Here is a 17,476-nt window from a genome sequence, read left to right on the forward strand (position 1 = left end):
GAAGGAATTGAGAGCTCATTGTTATCTGCTTAGGTTGCTACACTATACCCATAAATGGGGGCCAGATGAGTGCCTGGATGGAGAAATGTGCAGTGTTGATTCAGCAACAGAGGAAAATAAACGTTGGGATTTTTACACGTTAGGGTTTTTTTTTAAAGAAAAGTATGTAATATGTGTCCTCTTGAATACTATAACCATAGAATTTAAGTGCTGATCGAAGTTAGCTTATTGCACAGCTCTTAGAGTGTGAAGACTGTTGAAACTCTCTTAAAAACAGCATTAACCCTGCACATACAGGTGTGACTGGGTTTAACTGGGCAACATGTTACAATATATGCAATGTATTACGTTAAAAGGCAAGGTTTTTAGAAGTGTAGGGCACAAAAATGGCACACTAAAATTCTAAATAAATAGCTAAATAAACCAGTGTAACTCTATTACAGATGTTGTTTCAGCCCCTATAAATGTTCTCTTACGAGCCTTAGTTTCAGAAGATTCCTTTTACCACTAACCCTATTGTTTTAATTTTCTCTTTTCAGTACAATGATTATGTTCATTATATTGAACCCTGTTTTAAGGGCATACTGGTCCAAGCAGACAGAGATAACAGAGAGGTGAGTGCCAGACTAAGAGGTGTTGGGACAGCTCTCTCACCGTGGGTGGATTAATATGATTGTGATGGTTCTTTGGGAAACTCCAAGGAAAGGAGGTTACTAATGTCCCCAGAACAGGTGGATTTTTATTTCTGAAACCCAGTACAGCCAGATTCCCTGTAACACATTGCCTGCTCCTCATCTCTCTGCATACTCAAAGGAGCTGTAAACTCAGTACAGCTGGCAGGCTAAATCCAGTTTACCACTGATTTGTGTCTCTGGAGCAGACCATGCAGAGCATACCAGCCAGTCTTTCCTGTCCAGTCACAAGAAGCAAAAGCACAGAGCTCTCAAGATCACTCTGTGTGCCATTTCTAAAAGCTCAGACCTTCCAGCCACCTCCTTGGCCCTCAGAAAGGTGGGAATCAGCCCTTAACCAGTAAACAACAGGTCACCAATGAATGCTGCAGTTGAAGTTCCCCCTTTTGCAGGGCAGTTTTTCAGCATGCTTTGCTGATAGCTGCTCTTCTAACCTGGGAGTGACGAGCAGGGCAGCCCTGAGGTGTCATTGTGCATCTGACTGCTGCAAGATGCACCTCCCTCCTGGCTAGGATGTATTTTTATCTCTGATTGTATTTCCTTATTTCAATTTCTCTCTCTCTCTCTATCGCTCTCTCTTTCGATCTTGATCTTGATCTTGTGGAGGTGGTTCAGACTCACATTGTCCTCACAGTCCACAGTTGACATTATCCAAACTTTTCCCTCCCCATTTCTTCCAAAACTCAGCAATGTTTCATCCTCAGCAAAGGACACATCTCCAAAGAGAGGTGGCTGCTATTCCTGGAAGTTATATATGAAGGTGCTGTGCAGCAGCCTGTGTATAGTACCATACCTATGCAAACACGAATACCCGTGAGAAAACTGTTATTGGAGGAACCTATTGACTTTCACATCAGCACCCACCATAGAGGAAGATTACCCAACCACCTACAGTAGCAATGTGCAGTGGAATACACTGCTTCTTTGGCTATGTGTTACCCTTCTCTGCCCTGTCCTGAGAATTCTGCCTGCCGTCTGTCCACATCTCATATCTGCCCTGTGTTTCTCCCCTCTTGCTAGCACTTTAAGCAGCTGGTGGATGAGCTGCACGCCAAAGGAGTGGGGATCGTCAATAAAGCCGTGTTGGAATCCTTCAAAATCCTGAGGGAGGTAAGAGCATTTCATGCCAAGGGTTTTACAGCATATGCTCTCTTCTCCTCCCACTCCCTCCCACCCCCGCTTTTGCCCCCTGTCCCATGGCACTGTGCAGCTGACATTGTGTCAGAGGGAAATTCTCCTAGCACATTGACATGAACCTTTTCTGACAGGGCCAAAAGTTGCTGAAGAGCATGTTGGTTGTGACTGTGACATGGATGGTGATGGTGAAGGTGATGAGCTTGGACAATCTGACTTTAGGGAGCTGTTTGTTTATTAATTTATTTAAAATGCTCAAACCCATTATTGCGCCTGAGGAGGACGGTGATTAATGGGACGCTGCCATGACACAGGAAAGTGGGTAACTGACATGGCATAGAGCCAGTTGCTATAAATAGTCACCATGCCATCAGGAAAGGTAACCCCAAGGGGGAGTGCCTGGAATTGTCTGTAATTAGGTCCCATAGTGCTGATGCTCAATTCTTTTAATGTAATCAGAGGCTCTTACTTCATATTTCAGTGCTGTGCCAATTCATCGGTGTCTGAAAGAGAACGATGGATTGACTGGTTACTGGCCAAGTGACAGGAGGAGGAATGGGGGGATGGAGACAGCTTTTTGAGAAAAAAAGGTTTGAAATTACATCACTACACCAACTGTATTCACAGAGCCAAATTCAGTTACTCTAGTAAAAACCTCTCTGTGACTTAAAATGGGAACAGAGTTAGGTCAACCCTCAGTGTTGTTGAAAAATCTCATCATTATTTTCTCTGGCTATCACATCTCTTGTTGTCTGGGAGACGAACAGGGCTCAGTTCAGATGCATTGTCCACCAGCATTAATCAGGAGTCACACGTGTGAAAGCACCCTCCCAATCAGCCCGTGGTGCTGTTGAATCAATGACAGTACCAAACAGCATGTAAGAGCTCACAGTGCTGATTGCGATACTGAGGTGTACACTGAAAAAGCTCTTAGCGCTTGTGACTACCAGAGCTGTGTGTGTGGTAGTGATGCTGGCAAATCTAATGATAGTGGTGAGAGGCTGCTGCTCATTGTAGTGACATGAAACATCACTACAGAGATGATAATGTAACTGAGAAGAGGAGAGCAATCATTCTGATAATGAAGGGTATTAGTGAGCAATGCTAAATGTCACTGTGATTAAGGCATTAGATTGTTTTCACTTCTCAGTTTATTTTTGTGTTTAATTTTCCAAGGATCAATACAGTGATTCATATGGAAAACACCACGTGTAAAATGAAAGAGTGACACTCATCCGAGGTGTTCCAATCACCTAGTATGCCTATGACAGTTATGTGGGACTCCTAAGTGAGCTATTAGGATCTCAGTAGCCATGACACAAAAGCATGACTCAGCTTTGTTCCTTAACGACAGCTGAAGGAAATTAAAAAAAGAAAAAAAAAAGAGTAACAAGTCCCAGTGTAATCCACTCTCTGAAGTGCATCTGCAACCCTGAGGTATTACCGAGGATACTGACTCCCTTGGTGATGATAGAAATGATGTTATTGATAGTAAATATGGTGGTGAGGTTAAATGTCCCATGTGCTGGTGGGGGGACATGTTTGGCTCAAAGTTCCATTCACACTGGTTTTGCAGCAGTATAATTCCATTGGTGATAGTGAAGCTGTTCCTGATTTACTCTGTAATGCAAGTGTAATCAGAATCCTGCCTTGTGATTATATGGCGGGTTACAGCTGTCTCTGAGGTAAAGTGGTGGTGGTGGTGGTGGCATCCGCGCTAATTGTGGCTGGAGCTGTTGTGTGAAAACAGTAATCTGGTGTCATTCTGGTACTGATAATGATACGATGGCAATTGCAAGGTGATGCTTTATGGGAAAAGGGAGATATAAAGGAAGAGGGAAGCAATAGGGCTTTAATCCCAAAATCATTATCTTTGAGTGTACTTCTATTGGTCACTTACCTAGTACATCCCTGTGTATTGTGACAAAATTACTCATCATTAAAGCCAGAGTCATATCCTCTGCAGGGGTGAATTAGTGTATTGAAAATACTGATTTACAGCAGCTGAGCATCTGTCTACAAGTGTCTAGTGTATTCATGATTATCTATAATGAGAATGATTATAAATAGCCAGGGAAGATTTTGATTCTTAGCCCAGTTTTTAAAATGATCAGTCTAGGTTTTCTTGGCTATTTGAGATCCACTCAATGAAGCACCATGAGTCTGGGGTCAGAGAAAAGATGGGATTGCACCTTCTTTCTGTTCCCACAATTCTGGGGCAGCTGGGGGCTACTCTGGAAAGCACAGGTTTCAGGGGGAATCTTCCAGAAGCCAGTTACGCCTATGTGACAGCCTTGTAGTACCGGAGTGGCACAAAGGGGCCGAAGAAAGGCTCAGGATCTGGCCATAGAGCTTTCTTTAGTAGAATCATAGAATCATAGAATACTAGGACTGGAAGGGACTTGAGAGGCTATCCAGTCCAGCCCCCTGTCCTCATGGCAGGACCAAGTACTGTCTAGACCATCCCTGATAGACATCTATCTAACCTGTTCTTAAATATCTCCAGAGATGGAGATTCCACAACCTCCATTGGCAATTTATTCCACTTTTTGACCACCCTGACAGTTAGGAACTTTTTCCTAATGTCCAACCTAAACCTCCTTTGCTGCAGTTTAAGCCCATTGCCTCTTGTTCTATCCTCAGAGGCCAAGAAGAACAAGCTTTCTCCTTCTCCTTATGACACCCTTTTAGGTACCTGAAAACTGCGATCATGTCCCTGCTCAGTCTTCTCTTTTCCAAACGAAACAAGCCCAATTCTTTCAGCCTTTCTTCAAAGGTCATTTTAAATGGCAATTCCTATCTGAATCTTAGGGCTTGTCTATACTACGGAAAAGATCGATGCATTTATGGTCGATCTGCTGGAGTTCGATTTCATGCATCAAGTGCAAAAATCAAACTATCTGGCGTTGACAGTCAACCTCTGTGCTCCTCGCTATCATAAGTAGTAAGGGAGGTTGATGAGAGAAACTCTCCCTTTGACCTCCCTCTGCGTGAACAGCCAGGTAAGTCAATTGCAGACAAGTCGATTCTCGTTATGCAATTGCTGTAGCTAGAATTACATATCTGCAATCAGCTTACGTGCCCAGTATAGACCAGACCTCCAGCACCTTGCCAAAGCTTGCAAAACTGGGTGGATTTTTTTTTTGGTGAGCTCCCAGCATCTGAAAATCAATCCCCTTCAAAATATCCCGCACAGAAATTGAGGCTAGTCACCAGTCACTTTTGACAGTCATTTCTTCTCACTGACAGAGAATACCAGATCCCTTGAAAAAGAACGGTCTAGTGGGTAAAAAAAGGGAAGAAGGGCTACGCCTATACTGCATGCCTACAACAGTGAGGTTCTGCCTCTGCAGCCACAGTGCTGTAAAGTAAGCCGTACAGTCATTCTTTGTTGCTCTCAACAAAGGACAGTAGCTCTGTTGACGGGACAGTGGCTCCCACTGACAAAGCCCTTCCCACACTGGCCCACTTTGCATCATTAAAACTTGTGTTGTTCAGGTGGGTGTTTTTTCATACCTCTGAATGACAAAAGTTTTAATGATGCAAGTGCAATGTACACCTGGCATAGGTGTCAGGACTCCTGGGTTCTATTCCTAGCTCTTTTGCTTACTCTTCGCAGCCCTGGGCATAGGAGATGAACACTTTTTGCTTTGTTAACTTGCTTCACAGAGGTGCTGTGAGGCTTAGTTAACTAACATAAAATATTCTGAAATCCTGGGATGTAAATGCTGTGTAAGTGCCACACAGTTTTGCTGACCAGGGAGCATACATTTATCTTGTCTCTCCTGACAGTCTGTCCTCTTCTCTGGGGGTTACCTTGCCCAGTACTCTTAATCATTCCATACAGGACTTATTTGTCCAAACCTTTTTTCCTTCCTGTTGTTCTCTTTTGAACAGCCTCTTGTTCATCAGTCTTCTATGAAATGGTGTGCTCCAAACTGGGTAGTGTTCCAGCGAAGGCTTACCAAGTGCCAACCAGAGCAGAGTAATTAGCTTGCATGTTGTACACACGATATGCCTTTTAACACATCCCAGTAGAGCAATTACCTTTCTTTCAACAGTCTAACACCGTTAATTCATATTGAATTCATCTGTCCCTGGGGCTTACCTTCCTAGCTGGGTTTCAGTCTCTGAGTTAACAGATCACAGATTCATATTCTCTTGTTCTGCATTTGTGCCCATGGCTATTCCTTCCAATGTGTAAATCAATTTATATTTCTTTTTATGCGAATCTCCGAGGATCAAAATGTAGAGTATGTCTACATAGCAAAAATAAATCCCACGGCAGCAAGACCCAGAGCCTGGGTCTGGAGACTTGTGCTTATGCTACGGTGCTAAAAATAGCAATGTATACATTCAGGCTCAAGCTAGAACTCAGGCTCTGAAACCTGCCCTCCCTGTGGAGCTCCAGCCTAGGCCCAGACATCTACGTGGCTGTATTCAGCACCAGGTCCCCATAGGGCCTGGGTCTGCAGATTTGGGCCTGACATTTTCTGTCACTGGTCTCTCCTGTTGTGCAGATAGGCCTTTCATCTCTGTGCAACCTGGGGCTTCTGGGAGCACCAATACTCAAACTAGACCAAAAAAATCTGTCTAAGATATGCAATTCCAGCTACAACAACTGCATAGCTGGAACTGATGTATCAAAACTCTCTCATCTTCCTCTCTTACTCCTTGCAAGAATGAGAAGTACCAGGGCAGACTGTAGAGCTCTGATGGTTCAATTTAATGCGTCCCTACTAGGCACACTAAATAGAACCCCAGAAGATTGACCCAGAAGGAATCAATCTTCAAGTAAATGTATACATACCCAGCAGGGACTAAAGTAGGTTGATATCCTGCTCTTGGAAAAGGTATAAGCTGCCCCTGGGGTTCTGTGTACTGGATCACAGGAAAACAATGGTTGGCAACCAGCAGCCCACTAGCATTCTGTTTGAAGCTCATGAGACAGTTTTGTTTACTATTGCCTACAGCAGGATTGCTACATGCAGCTGATTTCTGGCCACATAGTGTTTTCCTACTGGTTTTACTAAAGTGACACACACTTTAAGCAAGAGCGTATGAAATGAGGTGCATGCTGATTGCACACAGCATTGACGGTGTCAGACGTGCACTCCCTCTGCATTGCATCTAAGTGCTGCTATGGTTCAATAGGCACATCCTGCAAATTCTAGGTGTGCGAGTCCAGGTACCACAGCTACCCTGTCTCAGGAGACTGTGTTGATTACAACAGTCTTGCATCTCACTGAGATGTCTGAGGGCTACTCGTCCAACCCACTCACTACCCAAGCCCATCGCTGAAGTAAATAAAGATAATAACTACTTTATAAAAACACCACACCAGTAAAGGAGTCATTACACAGGGGGAGAGGGAAAGAGTTCTCCGTATGACATTCTACAGAGGTCCACTAGAGGCTGTCCAGTCCTTTCTCATCAGGGCAGAATAATTGACACTTTAATGGTATCGAGGACAGAGGAGATGGAGAAGATGGTGGGACTGGGCTCTGGTGCTGGTATAAGATGGTGGTGATGTAACAGTAGCAGTGTCTAAGATAAAAGAAATAACGATAAGGTCAATGGGGGCGATGGTGACATCACAACAGTGTTGGTCCTGAAGAAAGAGATGTTATGGAAGGTGTTATTGCAGCAGATGAGAAGATGGTGTTGGTAGTGGTGCCATGTGAGAGATGGTGGCAATATTAATTACAGCAGTGCAGTATGTGGAGCTGACACAAGGAACTGGTATTGGCAGTGCTGATGAAGATGATGGTAGGTGCAGTGCATCACTATACTATGTAGCTTGTTAAAGATACTTTCTCCCCTAAATACAGAATCACCATGGTTTGAAAGGGATTTCAGAGTGTCAGTTCCAAGCACTGCATAAACATCAGTTTGTAGTCTGCATTCTCGCCCCATGCCTAGCATTCTATATTGCTGATATTGTTTTTAATTTTTTAATGTCTAACTTGGAATCTGCCATTCTTTAGTTTAAAGGTTATTCATATGATGCCCTCTTATTTAACCTTAAATTAGTCTTTAGAACAGAGCTATCATGTCTTCCTCCCTTCAATGAGTTTGTGTAACCTTCCTTAATGGATAGGCCTTCTGTTATTTCAGTCATAATAGCAGTGGGTCTGTTTGTAGGGGAAGGAGTTGTTCCTTAAAACAGAGACATTGCAATCGAGAAGCTGTTCATTTTCACTCCTTGATGTAGGGAAGGCCTCCATAGTCTGAACTCGTTGTTGAGATGCAACAGATTAAATTCAAGGTCTTGCTGGTACCAAACCTTGAAGGCACATAGCTGGAGAAGAGGTCACTCAAGCCTTCTTTGTCCATCCCAAGATTTCATCCACACTGGCCCCTGACATTTTGGGGCCTCTTCTAGGGTGCTCCCTTCCGGAGTTTTTTTCCAAAAAATTTTGTTGCTATTGTAAGGTTTAGTGTCACCTGTGCCCTTGCCCTAAACCTCTTCCATGTATATTTCCTGATTAGACTTTAGGTTAGCTTGTTGGGTTCACTTGGCCACAGTGCCTTACAAAACGCTAGATGGGAGAGAATACCTAGCCCTTTTGGCTGAGATCTCAGAGTGACGTTAGAATTTCAGACATCATCTCCTCTTTTGTTTACTCTCCTATGGGCTGGTCTATGCACAGTTTTTGTACCACTGTAACTCTGTTGGTATAGTTAAAGTAATAAAACCCACCAGCATTGACACCTTCGGAGTTGTAGAACCACATCCAGGCTAAGGGAGCTGACTGAATCAGTTTCTAAACAGATGTAGTTATGTTGTTTCAAAATGGTGTGTGGACCAGCCTTTAGAGATGATGGGGTTTTGCAGTCTGATACAAACTGCCCAAACCAGCCTGACGATGTATTGAAAATAGAGAGAAAATTGTATTGCATCAAATAAGAAACAGCATGAAGAACATGTGTCTAGATTTAAACTTCTCATAATGTACCCCAGATAAAGTGCTTTCATTTCAGTTACAGAAGAATTGGAGGAAATAATTTACATTCCTAGACAGCAGTGTCTGCCCCCCAACCTTCTTTTGTCAGAGGCCAGCTGTCAGCAATTCCTTCCCCTTTTTGTCTTCCTGAGTTTCTCCTTTTCAGGTTTGTTTTCAACAGGAACAAACTTTAGGCTAGGTGAAGTTACTGAATACATTTGCTAACCTTGACCTAAACTTGACATCTTTCCTAATTAGAGGCCCTATAAGTCTCTCAGGACCAGTTTTTCAAGTTGCAAGTATGGGTTGAGTGATTTTTAGGGTTTATCACATCCAGGCCATGTCTACACTGGCCCAAAACTTCGAAATGGCCAAGCAAATAACCATTTCAAAGATTACTAATGAGGCACTGAAATACATATTCAGTGCCTCATTAGCACGCCACCAGCCGTGGCTCTTTGAACTTGCTGCATTTCGCTCCTGCACAGCTCGTCCAGACGGGGCTCCTTTTTGGAAAGGACTGCTGATAGGAATAAGGGGATTTCGAAGTTGGCAGGGTCCTTTCGAAAAGGAGCCCCATCTGGATGAGCCACAAGGGAGCAAAATGCTGCAATTCCAAAGAGCTGCGGCCAGTGGTATGCTAATAAGGCACTGAATATGCATTTCAGCGCCTCATTAGTAATCTTCAAAATGAGTTTTCGGCCAGTGTAGATGTAGCCCCAGTGTCTCCTACAAAAAGCATTTATTATCCTGTGGTTTTGGCTCATCATCACTCTAGATTGCCTCCTCACCAACAAAGTGGTGTTTCCTTGGTCCACTCAGGATTGCATGCACTGCCTGCTTGTCTATTCCACCCACAACTAGGCAAAAACATGCAACAAAAGTTTGAATGCCCTGTTCTCAGGTTGATTGAGGGAAGCAGGTTTTTAGGGTAGTTAGTTAAACTGACTTTCAAAAGTTTATCTTCCTGGGGGAGCAGACAATCTCCCAGCCAGCCCTGTGGGGACACCCATGCCACACCTCTGTATCTCCATATGAAATACAACGTGGAGACTTTTTTCAGCATGATTATACTCAATATTTAATATCATTTATTGACACATACCAGATTCTCTGCCATTCTCAGTATATGGCCTTTGCATTTGGCTCCCTATTAGCATTTTGTCCTCCTTTTCTCCCCCTGTTAGAGGGGTTGGCTGTGCCTGAGACATTGGGCTGGATTAGCACCTTTTCCTACTAACCCAGGGGGACAATGTTTTACTCCCACATGACAAGGGTACATGGCAACAAGGCCCATTTTGGCTTAGATAGAACACCTGGGTGCAGCATACAATGGCAGGTACTGTGTAAATGGAGATATACCTGTCTCATAGAGCTGGAAAGGACCTTTGGAGATCATTGAGCTCATCCCCTGCCCTAACAGCAGAGTCTGTCAAGATCTCTGAGAGTGTGTGGTTTTTTTTTAAGTAGCATATTTGTCCCAGACCCCTAAATAGCCCCCTGAAGGGCTGAACTCACAATCCTGGCTTTAGCAGGCTAATGCTCAGACTACTGAGCTATCCCATCCCTACTGTGCAAAGTGCCCAGTGCTCAGCCGTTACCTGGGGCAAACGTTATATGAAGTCATTGGAGGTTCTGTCTGTTTAAAGCCGTGTCTACACGTGCACGCTACTTCGAAGTAGCGGCACTAACTTCGAAATAGCGCCCGTCAGGGCTACACGCGTCAGGCGCTATTTCGAAGTTAACTTCGACGTTAGGCGGCGAGACGTCGAAGTCGCTATCCTCATCAGGAGATGGGGATAGCGCCCTACTTCGACGTTCAACGTCGAAGTAGGGACCATGTAGTCATTGCGCGTCCCGCAACGTCGAAATTGCGGGGTCCTCCATGGCGGCCATCAGCTGAGGGGTTGAGAGACGCTCTCTGCAGCCCCTCAGCTCAGTGGTGGCCGCGTGGAGCGGCCCCTTAAAGGTCCCCTCCCCCTCCCTTCCTGTGCAGGAAGCTGAGGGAATGTGCAGGCAGCAGTTCAGACATGCGGACAGCCTGCAAGTCCCTCAGCAGCCACAGGACCCTCAATGGCCACCTGGCAGCCCCCCCAGCGCCCCCAGGGGACCCCCCCCAAGGGGAGCCAGGGCAGCCAGGCTGGCAAGCGGCAGCGGGGCCCCTCCTGGACGGAGGCTGAGGTGCGGGACCTGCTGGGGCTCTGGAGCGAGGAGGAGGTGCTCCAGGTAATGGGGAGCAAGAGGCGGAACGCGGATGCGTTCACTCGGCTGGCCGACGGCCTGGCTGCCCGGGGTCACCCTGCCCGCACTCCTGATCATGTCAGGAGTAAGGTGAAGGAGCTGCGGCAGGGTTACGCCCGGGCCCGGGATGCGGCCAGCCGATCTGGGGCCACCCCCGTCACTTGCCACTTTTACAGGGAGCTCAGGGACATCCTGGGCCCCCGGCACACCTCCTCCCCTCCGGCCACCCTTGATACTTCGGCCGACGAGCCCCAGCAGGCCCTTCAGCCGGAGTCCACCCCGGAGGTAAGCCCCGCACCCCGGGGGCCCCCCTCGGAGCCCACCCCCGGGCCATCGCGGCAGGAGGAGGAGGAGGAGGAGGGGGGCTCCTCCTCCGCAGAATCCAGGCTGCACATCCTCCTCCTGCCATCCTGGAGCAGCAGCCGGGCCCCCGCCCCCCGGGGATCTCCGGACCGTGGGAGCGGACCGACAGGTATGTACCCCCCTCTGGTGTACACCCCTGGGCTTGAGGGGCGCGGGTAATAGATATGTGTCCAGGGCCCCCAACATGCTCACATGGCCATGACCCCAAGGACAGCAGGGCCATGTCCCTCACAGGAGTGCATCAGCCCCTGCCCCCCCCCAGTACGACAGTGCCATGCCCCATCCCCAGGGCAGGGGGGAGCGGAACCTCGAGGGGCCCCCGGGAGGAGTGGGTGGGACACCCCGCAGCAGCAGCAGCAGCAGCAGCAACAGCAGCAGCAGCAGCATGTGATGGAGTGGGGGGAGTGCAAAAGGGAGACTCAGCCTAGATATGAGCAACAAGAGCCGAATAGCTCCCAGGGGCAAAGGATGTTTGTGAGGCTACAGCTGGCAGGTGACACCTCTGCCCTGAACAAAGAGGAGGGAGGAGCCGAGCTGGCTTTGAAATGGGGGGGGAGGGTGGGGGCCGCAGGTAGAGGCTAGGGGAAGGGAGAGCTGGAAGGCAGCCAGCCTGAGGAGGGGGAAAGCTGCATCCCAGAGGGGCACCCCTTGGGGTCTTCTCCCCACGACGGGTTGGAAGGACTGTCTCTTCCGACAGCTGGTGCTGTCACTCCTGGGAGAAACTGGGCATCTGTGGCCTAAGAAACCTTTCCTGTCAGACCCTGCGGAGTGAAGTGAGAGTCGCTCCCACCAGGGGATGGGGTGCAGTGCAGGGGGACCCCTGAACCCCATCCATCACAGCAGCATCTCCCGGGGATGGGGATGGGGAACCTGCAGCACAGGGCTATGGGGACAAAGGCCACGGCTCGGGGCCCACACTAACGCCTGTCTCCATTCTTCTTCCCCCACTCCTCTCCTGTGTCCCGCAGCTGCACCATCGGAAGGGCCGGAAGAGAGCGCCGGCGAGGCCTCAGTGGTCCCGGAGACCCCTCCGGGGCCATCACTCCAGGCAAGCCCCTCGGCCGAGGACCAACTGGCCCCACGGCGGGCTAGATGGTGGACCCCGCGCCACCACCAGCCGACGGCGACGGACCCTCAGCTGCTGGCCATCCACTGTCGGCAGCTGGAGGTGGCGGAGCAGCGCCTGCGGGTGGAGCAATGCCGCGTCGAACTGCAGGAGCGGGCGCTGGCCTGGCGCCAAGAGGCATGGGGGGCCTACATGGACACTTTCAACCGCCTGGTGGACTACCTGGCCCCCCATGCCGCGCTGGCCGCCGCAGCGCCCACCCTGCCTGCTGCACCCACCGCACCACCAGCTGCTCCGCACGTCGCCGTCCCGTCCGCCATCGCCCCGCCACCCACCACCGAGGGCCAGAGCGCCGAGGGACCCCTGGAGGCAGCTGAGACTCGCTGGGCATATCTTCCGGTCCGCCCTGCCCACAGCCAGCCCCGAACAGGGCTGCAGCCGCGGCGGGGCTCCCGGCCGCCCATGCCCAGTGCTGGACTTTAGGGGCGAGGGGCCCAGGACATGGCCCCCCCCTTGTATATACTTGTGACTTATTAATTTGTGCCCACCGTTTGCCCCGTCCCCCCGTGTAAATAGTTCTCCCTTTTATCATCCCTGGTTTTCTTTTTATTAGTGAACAAACTTTTTTATTACTATTGTTTTATTTGTACACATTACTTTTGTTCCACACGTTGTATATAGTTTGTTCTTGTTTTATTTATAGTTAAAAAAAAAGTTCTAAAAGAAAAAGCAGTTTAAGTTCAGCCACAAGTGCGTGCTGTCATTTGTCCAGGAAAAGGGGCGGGGGGCGGTTGGGTGCTCCATGGTGTGGGCGTTGGGGCAGGGAGTGTTGTGGAGGAAGAGGTGGGCAGTGGGGGGCCTGGCAGAGTTCACCCCGCGGCCTCATCATCGAAGTGGGCCCACAGGGCCTCCCGGACCTGGGTCCCTTCAGGGTCCACCTGCCGACTGGGGGCAGCGGGTGGCTGCACGTCGGCCCTACCAGCCTCCACAGCCCAGCCCTGGAAAAAGGCCTCCCCCTTGCTCTCCACCAAATTGTGCAGGGCGCAGCAGGCACCCACAATCTGGGGGATGTTGTTGGGGCCCGCATCCAGGCGGGTCAGGAGACATCTCCAGCGTCCCTTCAGGCGGCCAAATGAGCGCTCCACCACCTGGCGCACGTGGTTCAGGCGCTGGTTGAAGCGCTCCTGGCTAGCGGAGAGATGGCCCGTGTACGGATGCATGAGCCAGGGCCGGAGGGGGTATGCCGCATCTGCGATGACGCAGAGGGGCATGGTGGTGTCCCCCACAGGGATCTCCCACTGGGGGATGTAGGTCCCCGCCTCCAGCCGGCGGCACAGGCCCGAGTTCCGGAAAACCCGGGCGTCGTGGGTGCTGCCAGGCCAGCCCACATAAATGTCCTGGAAACGGCCCCGGCTGTCCACCAAGGCCTGGAGGACCACAGAATGGTAGCCCTTGCGATTGATGTAGCGTCCTCCACTGTGATGCGGGGCGCGGATGGGGATGTGAGTCCCATCCAGAGCCCCGAAGCAACTGGGGAAGCCCAGGGTGGCAAAGGCCGCGATGGTGGCATCTGGGTCCCCCAGCCTCATGAGCCTGTGCAGGAGCATGGCATTGATGGCACACACAACCTGCAGGGAAAGCACATGGGAGAGCACCAATGAGGGGTGAGCAGGGTGTGCGTGGCCCTGCCCTGCCCTGCCCTGCCCTCCTCTGCCCTGCCCTCCCCCGCCCTCCCCTCCCCTCCCCTTCCCTCCCCTGCCCTCCTCTGCCCGGGCCCCCCTCCCCTGCCCTGCCCTCCCCCCGTGGGTTCTCTTACCTCCATGAGGACAGCCCCGACAGTGGCCTTGCCGACACCAAACTGCTGCCCCACGGATCGGTAGCTGCCCGGAGTGGCCAGATTCCAGACAGCGATGCTGACCCGTTTCTCCACAGGGAGGGCACGCCGCATGGCAGTGTCCTGGTGCCTGAGTGCGGGGGTGAGCCACTGGCACAGCTCCATAAATGTCTGCCGGCTCATCCTGAAGTTCCTGAGCCAGCAGTCGTCGTCCCACTCCTCAAGCACCAGCCGCTCCCACCAGTCGGTGCTGGTGGGGTAGCTCCACAGCTGCCGGTGTGTGAGGCGGGGGTGGGGGCGGGGTGCTGCAGGGTTGGGTGTGGAGCCCTGCTGCCCTAGGGGCAGCTCCTCCTCTGGTGTAGCAAGGAGGTGCTCAGCTGCCTCCCGCATGGCATGGATCAGGGCAAGCCCTGCTCCTGCCGGGAGGGCTGGGTGGACCTCTGGCGGCTGCTGCTGCTGCTGCTGGGGGTCCATGCCTGCGTCGCCCGGGGTCTCTGTGCCTATTATGGCTCCTCAGACCACGTGCTGTGCAGGCTGTGTGTGTCTGGGAGGGGCCCTTTAAGGGAGCGGCTAGCTGTTGCCCCGGAAGCGCTAGTCCGCCCTGTGACCCTGTCTGCAGCTGTGCCTGGCATCCCTATTTTGATGTGTGCTACTTTAGCATGTAGACGTTCCCTCGCAGCGCCTATTTCGATGTTGTGCTGCGCAACGTCGAAGTTGAACATCGACGTTGCCGGCCCTGGAGGACGTGTAGACGTTATTCATCGAAATAGACTATTTCGATGTTGCTACATTGAAATAAGCTATTTCAATGTCGGCTTCACGTGTAGACGTAGCCTAAGAGTTCAGGAGGAGCTCAGGATCTGGCCTGTTGGGATGAATTGTACAGCAATAAGAATTAGTGCAATGCTGAGGATACTAATGCTGCTGTTTCTTTCCATTTGTAGTTCCGAGAGGCTGGGCAGGGAGGCCTGTGTAATCAAGCCATTATGCTGATCACAGATGGGGCCGTGGAGGATTATGAGTCGGTGTTTGAAAAGTACAATTGGCCTGATCGTAAGGTTTGTCTCAAAAGGGACGGAGAAGCAGGGAGAGGGAGGGAAAGGAAAATGACCGTCCCAGCATGGAGTGAATAAAAAGCACTACAGACCCAAGTATTTGCACTCACATCCCCAAGCATCCTTGGGCTCCCTACTGTAAATACAACACAAAGCAACTAGACAGTAGGTTGGTGCGGAGAGTATAAAGGTGCTGTGATTTAAAAAAATATACTATCTGGTTAAGTTGGGTCCAAAATAGGTGTGTTTACGTGGGGTAGTCACTTTTAAAAAATCTTTTTTCAAAATCTAAGGACAATAGAAAAGTTCTCCTGGTTTACAAAAGGAAAAAAAAAAACCACAAACCACCAACAACAAATACAGGCACCCATGTTGATGTGGGAGACTCAGATACATAATCCTTTTTTTCCTGGTTCAGTCAGAGACTTGTACCTGGATATCACAGAGAACCTGAGAAATCTTTTGTGGGGAAAGTTCACTAGAGATGGAACATTGTCATGCAAAGTCTCAGTTTTATCTAATCAGCATTTTCTGACAAAACACATTATGTCAAAAAATTCCCAGCCAGCTCCATTTGCAACTCAGCTGTTACAGTCATATGCTTTTGAATTAGGTCCGGGAGCTGAAAAAGAATAATAACTGATTCTAAACCAAAGTGACTCATTTGTTTTCCTTGTCCAAGCTAATGGAAAACCACAAGGGAAACAAATAACAAAAAAGCAAAAAGTAAATTTGATTTTTAATATTGTTTCATTTTAAAAAAGCCAAATTGTTCACATGGACAAGAATATTCTGAAAACAGATGAATTTTAATCTGGCAGTGGTCAATTAATTGCTTCATAGGGTTAAATATTTCCATGCATAAAGAATTGTCATGAGTGGTGAAGCTACCTGCATGTGGATCTGGCTGCTTCTGTGGAATTAATTGGAATTCTTGCTTCCGCCTTGTTAATCAAACCATCTATCCACAGCTGCTCCCAAAAGACATCCAACAGATACCAACTTGGTGTTTAAGAGTTCTCTTCTCAAAATGATCACCCTCCATGCCTCCATGTATTGCCAATTGACTGGTGGGGTTAATTACAATTGATAAAGTGTTTCTTGTGGAACCAGAAAATCATATCTGTGTAAAGATGAGGGCCCCATTTCTCCACTGTCCTGCAGTATAGTCATCTACACTTCTGCAGTAAGCTCACACCATTCTGATTGGGTAGTATGTTACTCCTCTTTTGACTGACTTTGAACTGTTGCAAGTGAGAGATGAGTTCTGCATTATTTTTACATTTGTATTCTTGTTGCACAGGTCCGGGTCTTCACGTATCTCATTGGAAGGGAAGTCACATTTGCAGAAAATGTGAAATGGATAGCATGCAACAACAAAGGTGCTGTCTGTGAACAATCAACCCACTAGCCACATCACATGCAGACTGAAATCATGCTTTCTGGGACTGAGAGCTCTTTAGCGTTCATACACTGAAGTTAGTCCTAGTTAGCACTTGGACAGGAGACTTCTGAGAAAACTTAGCTGGTGCAATGAGGGCTTTGGTCTTCATTGAGGCTCCTCCTCAATCAGTACTAAATTGATGGTGTTAGGAAGTACTAAGTCTGTGTTGCTGGACAAGTAGTCTTTGGGCTGAGTGAGAAAACTGTTGTCCATTCATTTAAAAATTTCATGGCCCTTTTCACAAGAGCAGAAGGTAAAACCCAAAGTCCTGGCCCAATGGCATGGCCTCTCCCTCAGCTTGTGCCATTGGTTCATTTGGATCCCAGGGTTCCTCACTTTCCACACCTTGAAACTATGAGGTGCTACTGCTCATCCAAAGTGGCTGCCACCTTACATCCCAAAGCAGGGCTGACTGATTCATTGGCATGTAAGTCGGTAAATGGCTGCCCTATGCAGGTGCACAGTGGAGCCAATATTCATGAGCAGGGTCCAGGCACAATGCCTCTTGGAGCAAGCAGACACTTCACATAGGTAGCACCGCCAGTGGCACTAGTCTTTTGAATGGGGGAAGGAAGGAAAGGGAAGGAAAGTGGGCCCACTGCTAGCTCTGAGGGAATAATCCATTTCACCCATCTTTGTCAGCAAATGGTATTCCAAAAGACTGTGAAATGCTTATATATGTGGGGCGTTTAAAATGATT

At 49.0% G+C, this 17,476-nt stretch overlaps 1 protein-coding gene across 1 annotated transcript in view; it reads left to right on the forward strand.

Moving 5' to 3' along the window:
- The window catches only part of CACNA2D4 (calcium voltage-gated channel auxiliary subunit alpha2delta 4), a 191,074-nt gene that overhangs the window by 28,294 nt on the left and 145,304 nt on the right, over window positions 1–17,476 (forward strand). The window contains exons 9-12 of the mRNA XM_075000558.1: window positions 540–614; window positions 1,713–1,802; window positions 15,222–15,335; window positions 16,636–16,714. Of these exons, the coding sequence (XP_074856659.1) occupies window positions 540–614; window positions 1,713–1,802; window positions 15,222–15,335; window positions 16,636–16,714 (358 nt within the window). The remainder of the gene's footprint in view (window positions 1–539; window positions 615–1,712; window positions 1,803–15,221; window positions 15,336–16,635; window positions 16,715–17,476) is intronic.

Source organism: Carettochelys insculpta, chromosome 1 (assembly GCF_033958435.1).
Source record: "Carettochelys insculpta isolate YL-2023 chromosome 1, ASM3395843v1, whole genome shotgun sequence".
NCBI classification, from domain to species: Eukaryota; Metazoa; Chordata; order Testudines; family Carettochelyidae; genus Carettochelys; species Carettochelys insculpta.